The sequence below is a fragment of the Falco cherrug genome, chromosome 1, assembly GCF_023634085.1.
Source record: "Falco cherrug isolate bFalChe1 chromosome 1, bFalChe1.pri, whole genome shotgun sequence".
NCBI classification, from domain to species: Eukaryota; Metazoa; Chordata; class Aves; order Falconiformes; family Falconidae; genus Falco; species Falco cherrug.
Window position 1 is genome coordinate 60,165,973 of NC_073697.1, and position 14,860 is coordinate 60,180,832.

A 14,860-nucleotide genomic window follows, 5' to 3' on the forward strand; every position below is an offset into this window, starting at 1 on the left:
TTAGTGACATTGCCTTCTGGCCTTTAAGATGAAGGCCATTGATTATTTACAGCTTCATAAATATCTGATTGTGGAGTGCATTACTTGAGGAATGACAGTAAACCATGAGTTTTAGTAGAAAGGTTTTCTTACAAGACCCTTTGGTGTGCAAGAACTAGTACCACGACAGCACGAGGTTTGCTTTTGCCAGACTGTGAAGCAGTATCCCTCGCTGCTCCCTGGGGAACATAGTGGGAAGCAATAGTGATCAGGACCTTGAGATGCTCAGGCAGAGAAAGAGTACGATGATGTTGGTAACTGAAAGGCAGCAGGCCTCCCTCCAGCTACTCTCTCGGACAAGACTCGCAAATCAAAATCCTTTTCCAGATGCCTAAATTATATTTCTGTTGGCTAGACTTTAAAAACTTTTAAAAGTTGCTTGAATTAACAGCTGTCTTTGGCTTCATTTTTCACCTTAGTCAGTTGTTTGTATATCCTCCTGGCCTTCTCTTTGGCTTCGTTTCGCTGCTGTGTGTGCTTTAACTTTCTCCAATTACTTTCACACTTGCATTTTTTACAGCAAACCTATGACTCCACAGCCCATCATGCCCTCGTTTTCTCTGTAGAAAATAGCAAAATGGTGACTTATTTTTCAGCATTGCATACAGCTGCCTATCAAGTAGGAATTTGTTTGGCTCCCTGTTAAATTCAAGAGTACTGTTCTGCAAGACAGCATCAAAAGAGAGGTTTCTTCTTAGTTTTAAATGTATAAAGCTGTTGTCTGAGAGTATTTCTGTCCAGCTGTCTGCCACCATGAAGGCTTGTCTTCCAAAAATTTTGAAATTGCTTTGGTACCTGTCTTAATGCTAAAAATAGCCTGGGAGAGGGCAGGGATGGCTATCCAGTTGGTAGCAGTATGTAAGAAACATGCCTCCTCCTCTGGGCACAAGAGCAGAAGGAAGAATACAGAACAAAACAAAAACCATTATGCTGCTCCAATTTTAAACATTTAATAGTGCACTTATTGAGTATATTCTGTACAGACATCTATAGCAAGTTAAACACTTTCCTTTCTCTCATGTAGATCGTAGTCATGTAAAGCACATTTACAATAGAAAAAATACTTGAGGTACAAAAACCCAAAAAGAATATCTGAGGTATAAATACAGGTATATTTTAAATAATCTTTATCATGCTTTATCTATGTTTGACAGTACACTGTGGGCAAGTATACATGTTTACAATAGAATGGTATGTACAACATACAATTTTACAAATTCAAAAGTGTTTGATGTAGAAGAATATACAAGGTTTTCCTACACATGAGGAACACTGTTACTGGAAGTACTACTACATTATTTGCCGTAATAAAAAAATCTTCATCAAAAAGCTTAAAATAATACTGACAATGGTAACAAAGTCTCAGTCAAAATTCCATCTTGCAACTCATTCATACCCTAGCCACAAAATACATTTATCACTTAATACTGCACCTCGAAAGCAATCTTTACCTTTACAGTAAAACCTACAGAAAGACCTTTCCAGAGGACCTCAAGACCTCCTACAGTTCATACACATTGATTCTCAAGGAGGGGGGAATACCCCAAAGGGTTTAAACCCGACAAAACCCCACCCTTCTCTCTGCCCCCAAATACAACTCTCCAAATTGCTCACATCCAGGTTCTGTTCGTGTTAACGTGCAGCTTTTAGGGAAACGGGAAAAGGAGAGAGAGAAAGGGAGAGAGCTTGTGCAGCTCTTCCTAGCTGCCTCACCCCACCTGCTGCTGCAGGAGTCCTGCCACCTCCCAGCACTGCAACTCCAGTGTTGACTTTTTCTTCTTGAATGGTTAGAATACAGTAAAATATATAAAAGTTCATTAAAACACTTACAGTTAATGCAGGTAGGAGTAAAAGCAACAGATTTTTTTTGGCAAATTAACAATTGACGTTACTGGCTCTCTTTGCTATTGCATAGACGTTTTATTTCTAAGCTGCTATGCTGCTCAAAAGTATATTTACTTAAGATTGCTATAGAATTGCTAATCACTCCTGAAAGATCATCTGGATAAGGAGTGGACAGTAATCGGAGCAAGCCTCTTGTAACATCTGCTTGGAGTTTTTAACAAGGTTAGAGCTGAGAAGATGCAGAAATGGCACATGGGAAGGATGGCTACTCCTGGTCCACAGGGGAGTCCCATTCTAGGTTGAACTGTATCTAGCATACTAAAATCCATTCTGGTTGCCTATCAGTGTACCAGACACATTTCAAGTTCGACTTCTGCTATCCTTTCAACCATTAACACACATTCACACTTTAATCTCTGTGCAAACCTTTCTCTGCTTATCTCAGTGAGAACACATTGAAGAGTACCAACTATTCCAGTGGATACACCAGTCCCTCAACACACTAACAAATAAAATGAGTATGTACATAAAGCTAAGTATTTCACATGGGAATGATGAGCTTTCACCATATTTCATAATATATTTTGCATTTAAAGAATTTTGCTTCTCAGAAGCAATTCAAACCATCTAATAGTACTTTTCTCTTTTTCTTCCTTTTTTTTTTTTTTTTTTTTTTTGCACAGTCCTCCTATGTATTCCAGTCGAGGCCTACACTATAGACCTTACACAGACAGGAAGCAGCTTTAAAGTGTATGTTATGGCCACAGTCCTATAGTAATGCTCAATATCAAGTCCTTATGCTGTCATCCCTTCATGACGTGACTTGCAGATGGTACACTAGTCTGGTCTGCATCGGACAAGCCTCTGTTTTGGGTAAGTCTACGTTGCTGAAGTGTGGAGCACACGGCTGTTCCTCTTCAGTAGTCACCTGGATTTTACTTCCTTGCTCTCGAGACTCTGATGACTGAAAGAGTCTCGTATCTTAACAACTTCAGATGCACACAAGTGTCCAAAAGACTTGGTGTACCATTCTGGCATGTGACCCCTGATGCATGGAGAAAAAGTAATCATGAAGTAGGTACCAGTAACTTTGCATGCATTTTCTTAGTCATAATCAAATACCTATCTAGCTGGTTAAATGCCTGACTAGGAAATCTTATTACTGCTTATTGCTCAGCTCAGCCTTACTAATATAATACATAGACTTGCTCAAAACCCAAGTTTGTGGCAGTGAGGAAGTTAAGACAAGTTTTGTGAGAATTTGGCCCTCTTCACTACATTTATAATAAATAACATGTTCTTGCATCCAAATACATCTGTCAGAGGAAAAGGCGGGATTATATACCAATAGGTATGGTGGAGCCCATACTGGAGGCTTCTAGTGCAACAAACCACACCTACTGTTAGCTATGCACTGAAGCCAATTTTCTGTGACATCTCAGGGCCTGCCTGCAAGCCTTTGAGAAGTATGTACTACTGGCCAAGATAAAGCCTGTTGAACCATCTAAATTTTGCGCTGACTACACAGAAACTATACAAGAACAGTTACCACTGCAAAAGGACAAAGTGGAAATTCATACCTTAAATCAATTCTGCACATGTAGGTAAGTTTAGATTTTCCTGACCCGCAGGGCTCAATCAGATACCTAGACAGAAGCACATTGACCCTGACACCTGCCACTGGAGCACGGTCATGGTCCACTGAGGTTGCTAGAAGCACACAAGCTCCTTTGGGGAAGTTTGTCCTCCATGTTCTACGAAAAAAGAAGAAAAAAAAGTCTTATCTTTGACAAACGGTAATTCAAACATTTAACAAGACTTCAAATTACGCACAGATAGATATCTACCTACACAACTTATATTACACAGAAATTGTAGGCAAGTTGCTATATGTGTGGGATATAAACATTACTGCATATAAAAGTCTTACCTTAAGACTACGAAGTCCCTGGCTGGGTGAGGTGCCATGCTGTTCTGGACATACTGGTATATATCTGTCTGGCTATCCAAAGGTTCGATTACTTTTGAATCTATAAGATCTTCATCCCAGAGATGCTGCTCTTTAAGTAAACGATTCAAAACATCCTCTGGCGTAGCTGGGATTTCAATGGTAGTTTTCCATAACCGGAGAGGGGGACCTTCACATACCTGGGGAAAATCAGGACAGAGTCCTCAGTTATACTTTTCCTTACACTTTCTTTTCCTTTCTGTTTTAGTGTTGGCGAAATACAGCAAATTAAATACACACACATATATGTATATACTGTACTAAGCTTGTTGTAAGCTAGGTTTGTTTTCCTAACAGCCAAAGGCATCTGCATGCTGACTTCCAAATTATTTTTCAGTTACACTTACCTTCTCCAGATGGGACACTATTAAATCATGATGCTACAGAAAAATATCCTAATTTTCCAAGTTTATTTTAAAAAACCAAACACTTCTCCCTGTGCTAGCTCTGAGCTGTGGAACTTAGAGAGCGGAGAAATGTCTTTCCAACTGCCTGCAGAGTGACAGGGCTTGGAGGCTTTGCTCAGCCTGTCAAGACTTTGCACATGTAAGAGAAAACATGTAAACACAATACAGCGAACATTCCTGGGTTGGATAAACAGAACACAAATCAGTGCACGTTAGCCGAGTACTGCTGAAAGATATGTTGTTTTTAGACAGTGTGAACCTACATCAAAAGATTAAGGTTTTTTTTTTCTTAAATGTATCTGCAAAATAAAGGGGTGCATTGAACCTTCTGTAATACCATATGTCAAAAGCCTGCTTATATTAGAGAAGATGAGCTAAACCCCAGAGCTGCGGCATGAGTGACAGGGTGCATACCTTCTTGTACGCCAGCTCTGCTTGCTCTGAGGTGGAGCAGCTGACCCAGCCTTTAAACTTCTCCTTCATTTCTTTGAGCAAGTCGTCCACGCAGTCCTGGAGGTAGCAGTGGTAGTCAGAGGGCTCGGTGGTGCTGCTGCCGCCCCGGAGCTCCTCCAGGCTGAGGGGACGCAGGTCCTGCTCCGTGTATGAGTTCCGGCCCCTGCTCATTTCTTCGGGTATCTGAGGGGTAACAAGGGTGAAATCATCCTCTTACAGCTCTCTCCCCACATCACAGAGTTAGTCTAGCAGCTTGATAACCACAGAAAGATGGGTACACTAGTTTTGTAAGTGATGGGATGCGTATATGTCAGGTCAAGCACATAATATGAAGAAATGCCAAAATTAAGTTTGTGACTTTCATTTCACTCAGATTAGTCTCTCATTTAGGGGGTATCTTATTTTTTTCTGTGGAGTATTCCTCTTTGCTACACAACTCAGATCCATTCCCACAGCACAGTTTATCCTGCAGACTAAAGGAAGGAGGGATCAGTTGTCAGCCGCAAGAAAAGAGACAGGCATGTCTTCAGTTGAGGGTTCTGAAAAGATTTGATGACAGTGAGGAAAACCAGGACTCAAGAATTGTCTGTTCCTCTATCCCAGGCCCTAGAGGAAGCATACTTCCTACAGATCCTTCAACCTATGGTTTGACAGTGTCACGTTCCAGGACACTTCTGTGGCCTAGTCTTGCTAACTCTTGGGAATTTAAGTATAAAACAATCTCTGAAATTCCTAGAAATAGCTTTTTGCTTTGCAATTAGACCTGAAGTTCACAGACCCTCATGGCCGCACCATAAAAGCTTGAAAACATTTCAAATGCAGCTTGGATATAACAAAAATGTCCCAAACCCCACAATTGCCTCATGGCTTTTGAGCACCAGTGCTAACAAAACATCTCCCTTTTCTTCTGGCACCAATTCTAATTCAGGTACGCACCCAGATCGCGATGCAAAGTTTTTTAAAAAGCTACTTATCATGTATTAAACTTTATTAAAATAAAGAGACATTCCTAGCTTTCCATTATACAGCAGATCTAAGCCACATCAGCCAATAATCCACTCAGTTTTGCAAACAGGTGTTTTACCTGAAAAAGCTTCTTGCATTCAGCGATCATATGAGCTAGCCCTTGGGTTGCAGCCAGATTTTCATTTAGGTCTTTCTGATCGGGTTTTCCCAGGCTTGGTTTTCTTTGCATCACCCTTCACAGGGGAAAAGAGCACACACACACACATCCAGTTATTTAACGCAGAGCAAGAGAGATGCCTGGTAAGAAAACAGTAGGATTCCCAAATATGCTGGTGATTTACAGCAGTGCTGCCTGGGACCAAATCTTGGCATGGTGTTACCAACTTCTCTCACTGCTTTCTCTAAACTTTTTCTTTGGAATCCCTCCTCCTTTTTTCCCTTCTTAAGAACTTGCTTATATTTTAAGAAATCTCTAACAAAAGGTAGGATCCCGTAACTGTCCTACACCCTGTGCCCTCTGAGGTGTCACAGTTGGTAGGGTCAATGCTAGACCGTGCCTGTTGCACATCGCCAATAGCTGTGGTTCAGGACCAGCAGCAACGAGCCCTGCTCCCCAGAGACGTACCTTGGAGAAGAATTCTCTCTTTTGAGAGTGTTTAAGTGGAAGAGGGAAGGTGCTAAGCAGACAGCCAGGTTTGTTGGTGTCATCTGGTTTTCCTTCACTGCAGCTGTGACATCACTCAGGAAATAGAGAAGAATCTGGAGGACCTCCCTGTTCTCATCGGGTAAAAGCATAATGGCAGCCTTGATAGCCTGGAGACGCTGATCCTTCGGCACATCTGCATAATATTAGTAATTCTCTCATCAGCCCATTGATTTTCCACACACACAGCATGAATACATCCCAAAGCAAACTCCAGCTTCAAATATTTGACTTGAGTTTGAAGTGATTTCCTTCAGGATGCATACCACTCATAGGAAACATGAAGGGATTTTTTTTTAACCCACTAGTTTAACTACCCTCAGCTATTTCCTGCCTCACAAGACATGCAAGCAAGAAGAAGTTGCGCCTAGGCCAGAGTTAATTTTAGATTTAATTTCAACAGCTACATGCTCCCGCAGATGCACTAAAATGACAGAAGCCTGGAGTCAGGCAGTGAACAAGCAAACACAGTCCAGCCAATTTAGAAATTCTTTGGCTTTCAAAGAAATTCAAAACACGAATGCATTTTAGAATAGGTGAATTAATTAAATAAATTGGCTAGCAAACCTTTTCAACAATGATGTCATAAAATACCCAGAAAGTGCTTTACCAAACACAGAGGGTTGCTTTATTGAGCAGATCATTCAAAGTCATGCAGTGGAAAAAGAAAGTCAACGCTGTGAAGCCCCATACCATTAAACAGCTCCTTGGTTACTAACAACAAACAGCCATTAAAAAAATTTGATGTGTGTCTTTATATAAGGCCTTTTCCTCCAAACTTGAAGGGAACAAAAAATGAAATAAGCCAGACCAGATCTGCTTCTTATAAAGGGATTTCCAATAAGCCATCTCTGAAGACAACACCAGAGTCTGAGTCCTGGAGCATTTATATCGTCATTAGCACCACACCACCCTCACTGACATCTCATAACACATGTGGTGCTAACCAGATATTTAATTGGTATTTGCTTCGGGCTTCAGCAACTTCATAAGGCTAGCAGGCCAGTCTAGAAAGTAGTTTTAAGCAAAAATCCACTGTTTTCCACACTCTTCCCTCAATCAGCTCAAAGCACACTTAAGCCATGGGTGGACAATTCCAGTGCACATCCTGGTGCGTAACACCAAAGCAAAGGGAAATTTTGTCCTTTGCAGGGAAGCAAAATTTACAGCTACTTTAAGGCTCTTTGCTTTACACAGAGATAATACTTCCCGACCACCTCTGGGGATTCCTCAGACCTACCGCCTGCGAAAGGAAAGGAACAGATACTTCTGCAATGCTCTGTCAAACTTTTTCCGGCACTAAACCCACAAAGAGTTGCTGTTTAATATGCACGGAAGTGGAAAGTCTGAATAATTTTCTCCATAAACCTTCTCGGGAATCCAAACACACAAAAAAATGCATGCACTGAAATAACATTATGTATGTTTTTATTTTAAACTGTCACCTCCACCTACAGAGCTCTGAGGGAAGTTCCTGTAACCTTTCTGGAAACTACCATCATAAGGAAGGCACAAAATACAGCAAAGACTCAAAACATATTTCTGCAGTAAGTACTGTTGTAGCTGTTCTACCATGGGAAGAATACAAGTGGGGAGAGAGCTGGCGTGGTGTTAAGGAGAGAAACCACAGGATCAGTAAGGTGCTGATAGTACATAAATCAGTTTGGACCCCCATGAATATTTCAAAAAGCATTGGAGTTCTGGTCACCAAACATTAATTCATCTTTGGCCATTTTATAAAGTAAGAGCATTTTCAATGAAACAACGTTGAAGAAAACTTCTGAAAGATGTGCTGTTTGGAAAGATCCAGCACAAAATTACCATATATACAGAACTCAATTTATCTAGCTCACAAAAGAGAATGTCTCCCTTGTTGGAATTGAATCTGCCATCTCAGAAGGATTAATTATTTCTCTTCATGTGCATTGATGCGACTTATTGTAAGCACTTACTGTTTAGGGTACCTATCAGTACAGTAGCTCTAAGTCAGTGACAGAAAAGCTTTCAACTTAAAGGTTTTTTTCAAAAGTTGTGGTGAAGGATAGAAGAATATGATGTACAAGAAAATAAAACTTTTTTTGGCAGCCTTGACAATCCCCTCAAAAGTCCCAAACTCTGTTTGTGTAGTGTTTGCACAGCTCCTCTACCTAGCCACATTACATGTGGCTTATTTTCACACTGTAATACCAACTATGCTCAAAGAAGAAAGGAAACTTTACAGCAAGAGATGGAGGATTTGTATTTGCTCCCAAACTACAGAAAAAGGTGAAATGAAAAGAACTTGTACTATAAATTGCTATATAACTAGAACATAAAAAATCCATTCCTTATGAGGCAGCCTGAACTAAAGTGGGTGCTGGAGAAAGGCAAAGACCAACTTATGCAACATGTGTAGAGCCCAGAGGAGAAGTATTAGAAAGTTCCACCCTTGCTAGACAAATGACCATTTGCCATCTGCTGTAGAAATCTTACTACTTACATTGGTATATTTGTAAGAAGGTCTCAGAGAGTTTGTTGGTCATGAGAGGCTCAGGGAGATCACGGAAGAATTGCTTTAACATGTCTGCTACATCATAGGCAGACTGGCCTTCGTAGTTGACACTGTCTGTTGAATTCTCATTCATTTGACGCAAAGCCTGAATTCTTGATTTGACTCCAGATTTCCTAAACAGTCCAACCTAAATATATATGGAAAGGCAAATACATTTACAGTGAGTCCAGCAAATCTGAAATGTAAGTATGCTCTTTAGCTTCTTACGTATGGGTTTAACTTCATGGAAAGCTTTCCCTGCATTAATTATCTATTTTGTCCTGTTTTGAGTCCATTTTTTTCAGTCTGACACAGTAACAATTACAGTTAATGGGAGGCTGGGCTTTGGGTGGGATGAGTGTACGGCACATGGGATGAGCGTACAGCAAAACACACCTGATCCAGGCAGTGGTTGCGGAGGTATCGCATGGCTTGCTGAATGCTCTGTGGAAGAGGCTGCCCTGTGCGCTGGACATTGACTTGCAGCGGTACTCCAAATACGTTTCGGTCTTTATAATCTGGCACCTTTATCCTTTTCATAAATTTTGGTACTGCCCTATTTAAGCAAAGGGAATGACAAAATTAAATTAAACCTCTGCTGACCATTTATCTCTGTATTTTCAGTAATTCAGAAAGTCAGTGAAAATAAGTGAAGCACTTCAGCAGTATGAAAAGTAGAGACAGTATAAATTAGCAAATCCACTCAGGGCTGGGAAGGGGGAGAGGACAGAAAACAGTTTCTGTAAGAGAAAGGCTTGACATTTGGGGCAGCATGCCGCCTGTAAGTATTAATGTGGTGCTACTCCATCAATATTAGCAGGACAAAAGCTACAGGGTAAAACTGCAGGGGCCAGATTGAATTGCAAAAGAGTCAAAATAAATCCTGCGGTCAGTGACCCCTTATAGCACTACTTCTTTAGGTTTCGGGAAAGATGGGCATTTGAACAATGAGCTTTTGTATGTTTACTACTTGTTCTGCAAAGTCCTCAAACTGGGTCCACCACCCACCAGTGTGCATAACAGCAGGAAACTGATGTAATACATTTGAGTTTGTCAGCTAAAAACTTCAGTTCTATAAACAACCCCTTTGAGGGACCCCCCTCCTTGTCAGCCAGTGACTGTTGTTACCCCCACCTCCCACTCCAGTTTCAATGAGAGGCCTTTCCATCTGCTTATGACTCTGAGGGAAAAGTTACTAAATACAAAAGAATGATTTACCCCCAGGTCCCCAAGAGTATTGATTTCATAAAGGGAAAAAAGAAGCCATTAAAATGTGAAAATATTGAGATCATTTTCCTAAACAGGGAGAAAAGCTAATGTCTACTGCAACCACTAATAGGACACAGTAGCACTAGAAAACAGGGAGACCTATTTAATATTTTAATGTACAGTACAGCTATACAAACAGTGCATTAAATTTACAGCTGACTAATCTGTTACATAGTATAACAGAACCAATTTGTATTGCTGTATAGTTTAGTGCATTATTGATATATGTATGAATAATACTTGCTTTGTCAGAAAACATGCCAATGGAATGTGAAAAAACACATTGCGATCTCCACCGAGAATCTGAAGCATGCAGGGATAACTGGTCAATACTTATTTCTGTCTTTCAGAACAAACAACTTCTGTATTTAGAAAGGCTGACATAATAACAGCTTTTGAACAGGAGGTACTTTGATGCTGAAGCTAAATACTCTCTATGACTCCTGGGGAAGGGAGGAGGCTGGCCTGTGGTAGGGAGAAGAAAAATTTTACTGCGTCTTTTGCATCCTGAAGGTTACACGGGCTGCACTGCAGACACAATAATAAAAGAGCTTTCTATTTCATTCTTCTGACAAAAAGCATTCAATTGGATTACAAACACCTGGCCACAGCAGAAATTGCTGCCTACATAAAACTCCATGGCTCTCCCAAGCTTTCTTCCCCCGCCCTCCATCTTTTTGCAAGCTAACTGGATTTACAGTGCATTAAAGAGGGGAGATAGATTTTGGCTAAAGAGACACCAGAACTAAAGGAAATTTACATTATTTAAGTACATAATTATATAGAGAAACTATATGCCAATACTCCAGAATAACTGAAGAGAAGCAAGCCTGTTAAGATCTACTGAGGTTTGTGCCACTTCTCAGTAACTGCCTCAATAACCAACTAGTCCTCCTTTTGCAATGGATAGTGGACATTTTCCTGCTCAGAAAGCTGGCCTGTACTTCATTGCTTTTCTCCCTCACATACCCGCTGTAAACATACTTATCAAGCCCAATAAGATTACACTTATGTAAAGGGTTAGTGATTTTAGCGCTGTCTTAGGACACCACAAATCACTGTCAGCACAGGCTAGAGGAAGGAAGAAGTGCAAATATGGAAAAAGAGGGATGGACTGATTCATTGCATCTTTCCAAAAGTTGCTTAGGACAAGCGCAACTGTCATGCTTGTACAGCTGGCCTGTCTACACATGGCACTGTGTCCTTACCAGCTGAAACCGTGCTTGTTGGAAGGTGTGTACTTCTCCAGGAGAGCCGTCAGCTTCAGGAGAGAGTACTTCTGCAGCAGGTTCATCTGTGCCACGGACTGGCAGTTGATCTGCAGTGATGCTGAGCTGAGGCTGGGACGGTGGGAGCTCTGAAAGCTATGCCACCTCAGCCTGTGCCTGCAGAGAAGATGGGGGACAGAGCAAGAACTGGTCACTGAAATGTCTCTGCAAGACACGTGCAGGAGTTACCACAAATGTACTGCTGAGCTCCCTGCTCTCGGCAGCTGCTGTCTTCCGAGATTTCACAGGCATCACCCAGCACTGTCTCTGCCTCACCTGGCACAATGCAGCATATGTGGGTGCTTCAGATGGGGAAGTGCACACTGAGCTGACCCACAGCTCAGCATTAACTACACAGTCTTGCCCTATCAGATATCCTCTGAGGGCTCCAACACCCTTTTCCAGAATCCCCTTCAATACTAAGGCAGTGGGAATCAAAAAACTCTATTGAGGATAAACAGCCCAAACTCTTAAGATGGGAAATGGGAACTAAGCGCTTCTAAAAGTCCCATTAAGTTTATACAAGCAGCTGTAGGTGACTAAGTGACAGCAGAAACCAGGCCCTAAATGATCTGCTCCAGTTTTAAAGGAAAACTGGAAACAAAAGCTAGAAAGAATTCAACCTCTTGCTCTACTCACAATACAAAATACAGCCATCCATCCCATGGTAAAACTCCCAGCAGACACTGGGAGGACACTGGAACTCCCTCCGTCCCCCACTGTGCTACAGCAATCAAGAGAAAGTAAACAAACCTCATTTTCCCTGCAGATTTAATGCCCTAGCATGCCATTATGAAATAGCCTGCTACCGAAAAGTGCAATTTTTTGGAACAGTGTAAAAGTCAAGGCTTTTACTACCCACTGACAGAAACCAGACCATAAGTTACACTGGTTCTCCTCACCAACTTAAAAAGTGAATAATCCTACTTGATGCCGCTCTCCCTCCCCCATACCATTTCAGTTTGAAGAATTATCATCCCCCAAAATTGCCTTAACATTGCTCCTAACGCTGACTTGCTGAGCGGACTGCTTTTCAACGACAGCTCAGGCTGAGCATGCAAACATGCAGCTACGAAGTGTGGGAATCATTTCTCTAAAAGTCTTGCACAAATATTTCCCTTGCCTAGAACTGTTTTGGAAAGTGATGGGAACAGCACGTGTGTGCTTGAATGGCCACAACTTCTACTGCACCTTAACCGAGTGTGGTGCAGCTACTGTCAAGCCACTTGGGCTGGAGGGGGACCCCACCAGGGCCACCCCAAGTCCCAGCACTCATGATCTCACCTGCTGGACCGTGTCAGTGATGCGCCCACCCCAGAGTCCCTCCTGTCCTGCATCCCTGTGGGCTCTTCTGTTTCATTCAGTGAATTCCCTGTACTGTCAAGGTCACTTGGTGTCGTTCGATCATTATCTACATCAAGGTGGATCTGCTTTGGAGAGGAAGGACAGGGGGAGATGGAGTCGAGTGCTGAATCAGAGTCCCCTTCGTCCGAGAACTTCTCTGACCACTGGTTTACTATTCTCTGCATCCCTTTGACATGGTACAGGATATCGTCTAGTTCTGGGAATATGTCTTCATTTTCAAGGTCAGCGAGGTCGCTCGTACTGGAATACAGGATTGAGCCTGGCACGTTGTCATAAATACTCAGGCGGCTGCTCACTGAGCTGGAGGAGTTGCGCCTTTTCCCCATGCCCAGCTCTTTGGAGCTGTCACCGCTGTTTTCCCTTCGGAGGGTGAGATGGCCATGCCCATGGAAACTCCCTGTCCTCCAGTTCACAGAGGCGCTGCTTTCTGTTGGGGAGAAGTTGCCGTTGGAGAGTGCTTTGGGAAAAGTGCCAGGCTTGTGATCTTCAGGGATAAAAAACACAGTGTCTTCTGCAAAGCTTCCCCGGTTCTTGAAGTTCTGCTCCATCACATCGTTGAAAGTTGACTGGTTGAAGGGGTCGAAGCCTTCCAGGTACATGCCCACCCTTTTGTTGTACGCACTGAGGCTGCGTGTTCGCGTGACGGGACTGGGTGTGCTGACGGCACTGCTCGTCTCAGACTGACTACTGCTGCTGCTGGTCTGGGTGGAATTGGAGACACTCCTCTTTCGTACCATGGGGAGGCTGATGTGATTGCCGTTGAGGGCTGAAATCTCCACGCAGTTAAGTTGTTTCAGTTTATCTTCATCCATGCCCTCCTGCAAGATGGGCCCACTAATAATAAGGCCAAGCTTTGAAGGAGCTTTGCTCTTGCCATGGTGAGAGCTCTTGATTTTCAGGCTCTCCATTCTCTTGAGCAGGCTCTTTGTTTTGGACTTGGCGTTCTTCTCATTGGCTTTTGTGTTGAAGCTGAAGCTACTCAGCTCCCTGGGCGAGGGCAGGCTGCTGAACGAGTCATCATTTGCTGCGAAATTGCTTGACGAACAAACGCTCACGACCGAGTTTGTCCTGGTGGTAGATGCCTCACTCTGCAGGGTTGGTTGGTGGCTGCTGGTGCTGCTGATGCTCAGAATAGAAGCCACCTCCTGGCGTTCACTGAGATCTGTTAGCACACTCTCACGGCTTGCCGCATTGGTAAGGTGAGGAGCTTCTGGGGAGGGGGTATTCAAGTCCGGTTTTGGAGGAAACACATCAAACTCTTCGAGCCTTGACCACCTCTTGCTGTCCCTCTGAAAAGTCCATTTGCCACTTATTGCACAAGGTTCATCTTCATCCGAATCTTCACTCTGCAAAGAAGAAGAATCCTGAAAGAGCTGCTTGCAAACTGCCCAAACAGCAAAGGCAGTTGCATTTAAATACAATGCCCACTAAACTGCTTTAAGCATGACCTTGTTCTGACTGAATTTAAAGTGAAAACAGTCTTTTACTTGAGGGAGAGGAAGATTAGGCCATAAAGCCAATCACAGTAAAAGATAACATGGGACAGGCAATATATTTTAACAATTTTTAAATACAAAAGATACACACTTTGTAAAAAGAAACAAACAATACAATCTCCTTTAAGTTGTTGTTTTCTACAAACTCTAGTATCCATAGACTTTTAATTAATTGGTCACAGTGGACAGCCCTCAGATCAATGGAAATTCCTGGCATGCATAAAATTTTAAACTAGAGTCAGTCAGGGGTTGGGGTCCTCTGGACTCTCTCCAAAGTTACACTCTGTTGATAGTGGCTGTGTGTTTATACTCCTCTTTGCAATTACAAGATGTTTCTCATATGTTCTGAATTGTAGTGGCTTAATTCCTTACCCATTCGGGAAGTCCAAACGGTCTCCTCACTGTGATTAATGAGACAGCAAAAGAAGCTCTTGCACTGCAAGAGTGTGATGCCTCGAGGCTTTTACCTGGTCCACTCTTCCTCCCACAGCCTAGCAGCTAACATTTTAAG

The 14,860-nt window shown here is 42.4% G+C and overlaps 1 protein-coding gene across 4 annotated transcripts in view; it reads right to left on the reverse strand.

Moving 5' to 3' along the window:
- Positions 1-973: 973 nt before the first annotated feature.
- DLC1 (DLC1 Rho GTPase activating protein) overlaps positions 974-14,860 on the reverse strand; it is a 230,751-nt gene continuing 216,864 nt past the window's right edge. For all 4 annotated transcript variants that reach the window (XM_005433612.4, XM_014286966.3, XM_055702779.1 and 1 more), the window contains 10 exons: positions 12,773-14,199; positions 11,429-11,605; positions 9,348-9,507; positions 8,901-9,099; positions 6,344-6,557; positions 5,837-5,951; positions 4,714-4,935; positions 3,815-4,032; positions 3,465-3,638; positions 974-2,929 (listed from right to left, as the gene is read on the reverse strand). In XM_005433612.4, coding sequence (XP_005433669.1) covers positions 2,809-2,929; positions 3,465-3,638; positions 3,815-4,032; positions 4,714-4,935; positions 5,837-5,951; positions 6,344-6,557; positions 8,901-9,099; positions 9,348-9,507; positions 11,429-11,605; positions 12,773-14,199 — 3,027 coding nt within the window. In that variant the 3' untranslated portion in view covers positions 974-2,808. The remainder of the gene's footprint in view (positions 2,930-3,464; positions 3,639-3,814; positions 4,033-4,713; positions 4,936-5,836; positions 5,952-6,343; positions 6,558-8,900; positions 9,100-9,347; positions 9,508-11,428; positions 11,606-12,772; positions 14,200-14,860) is intronic.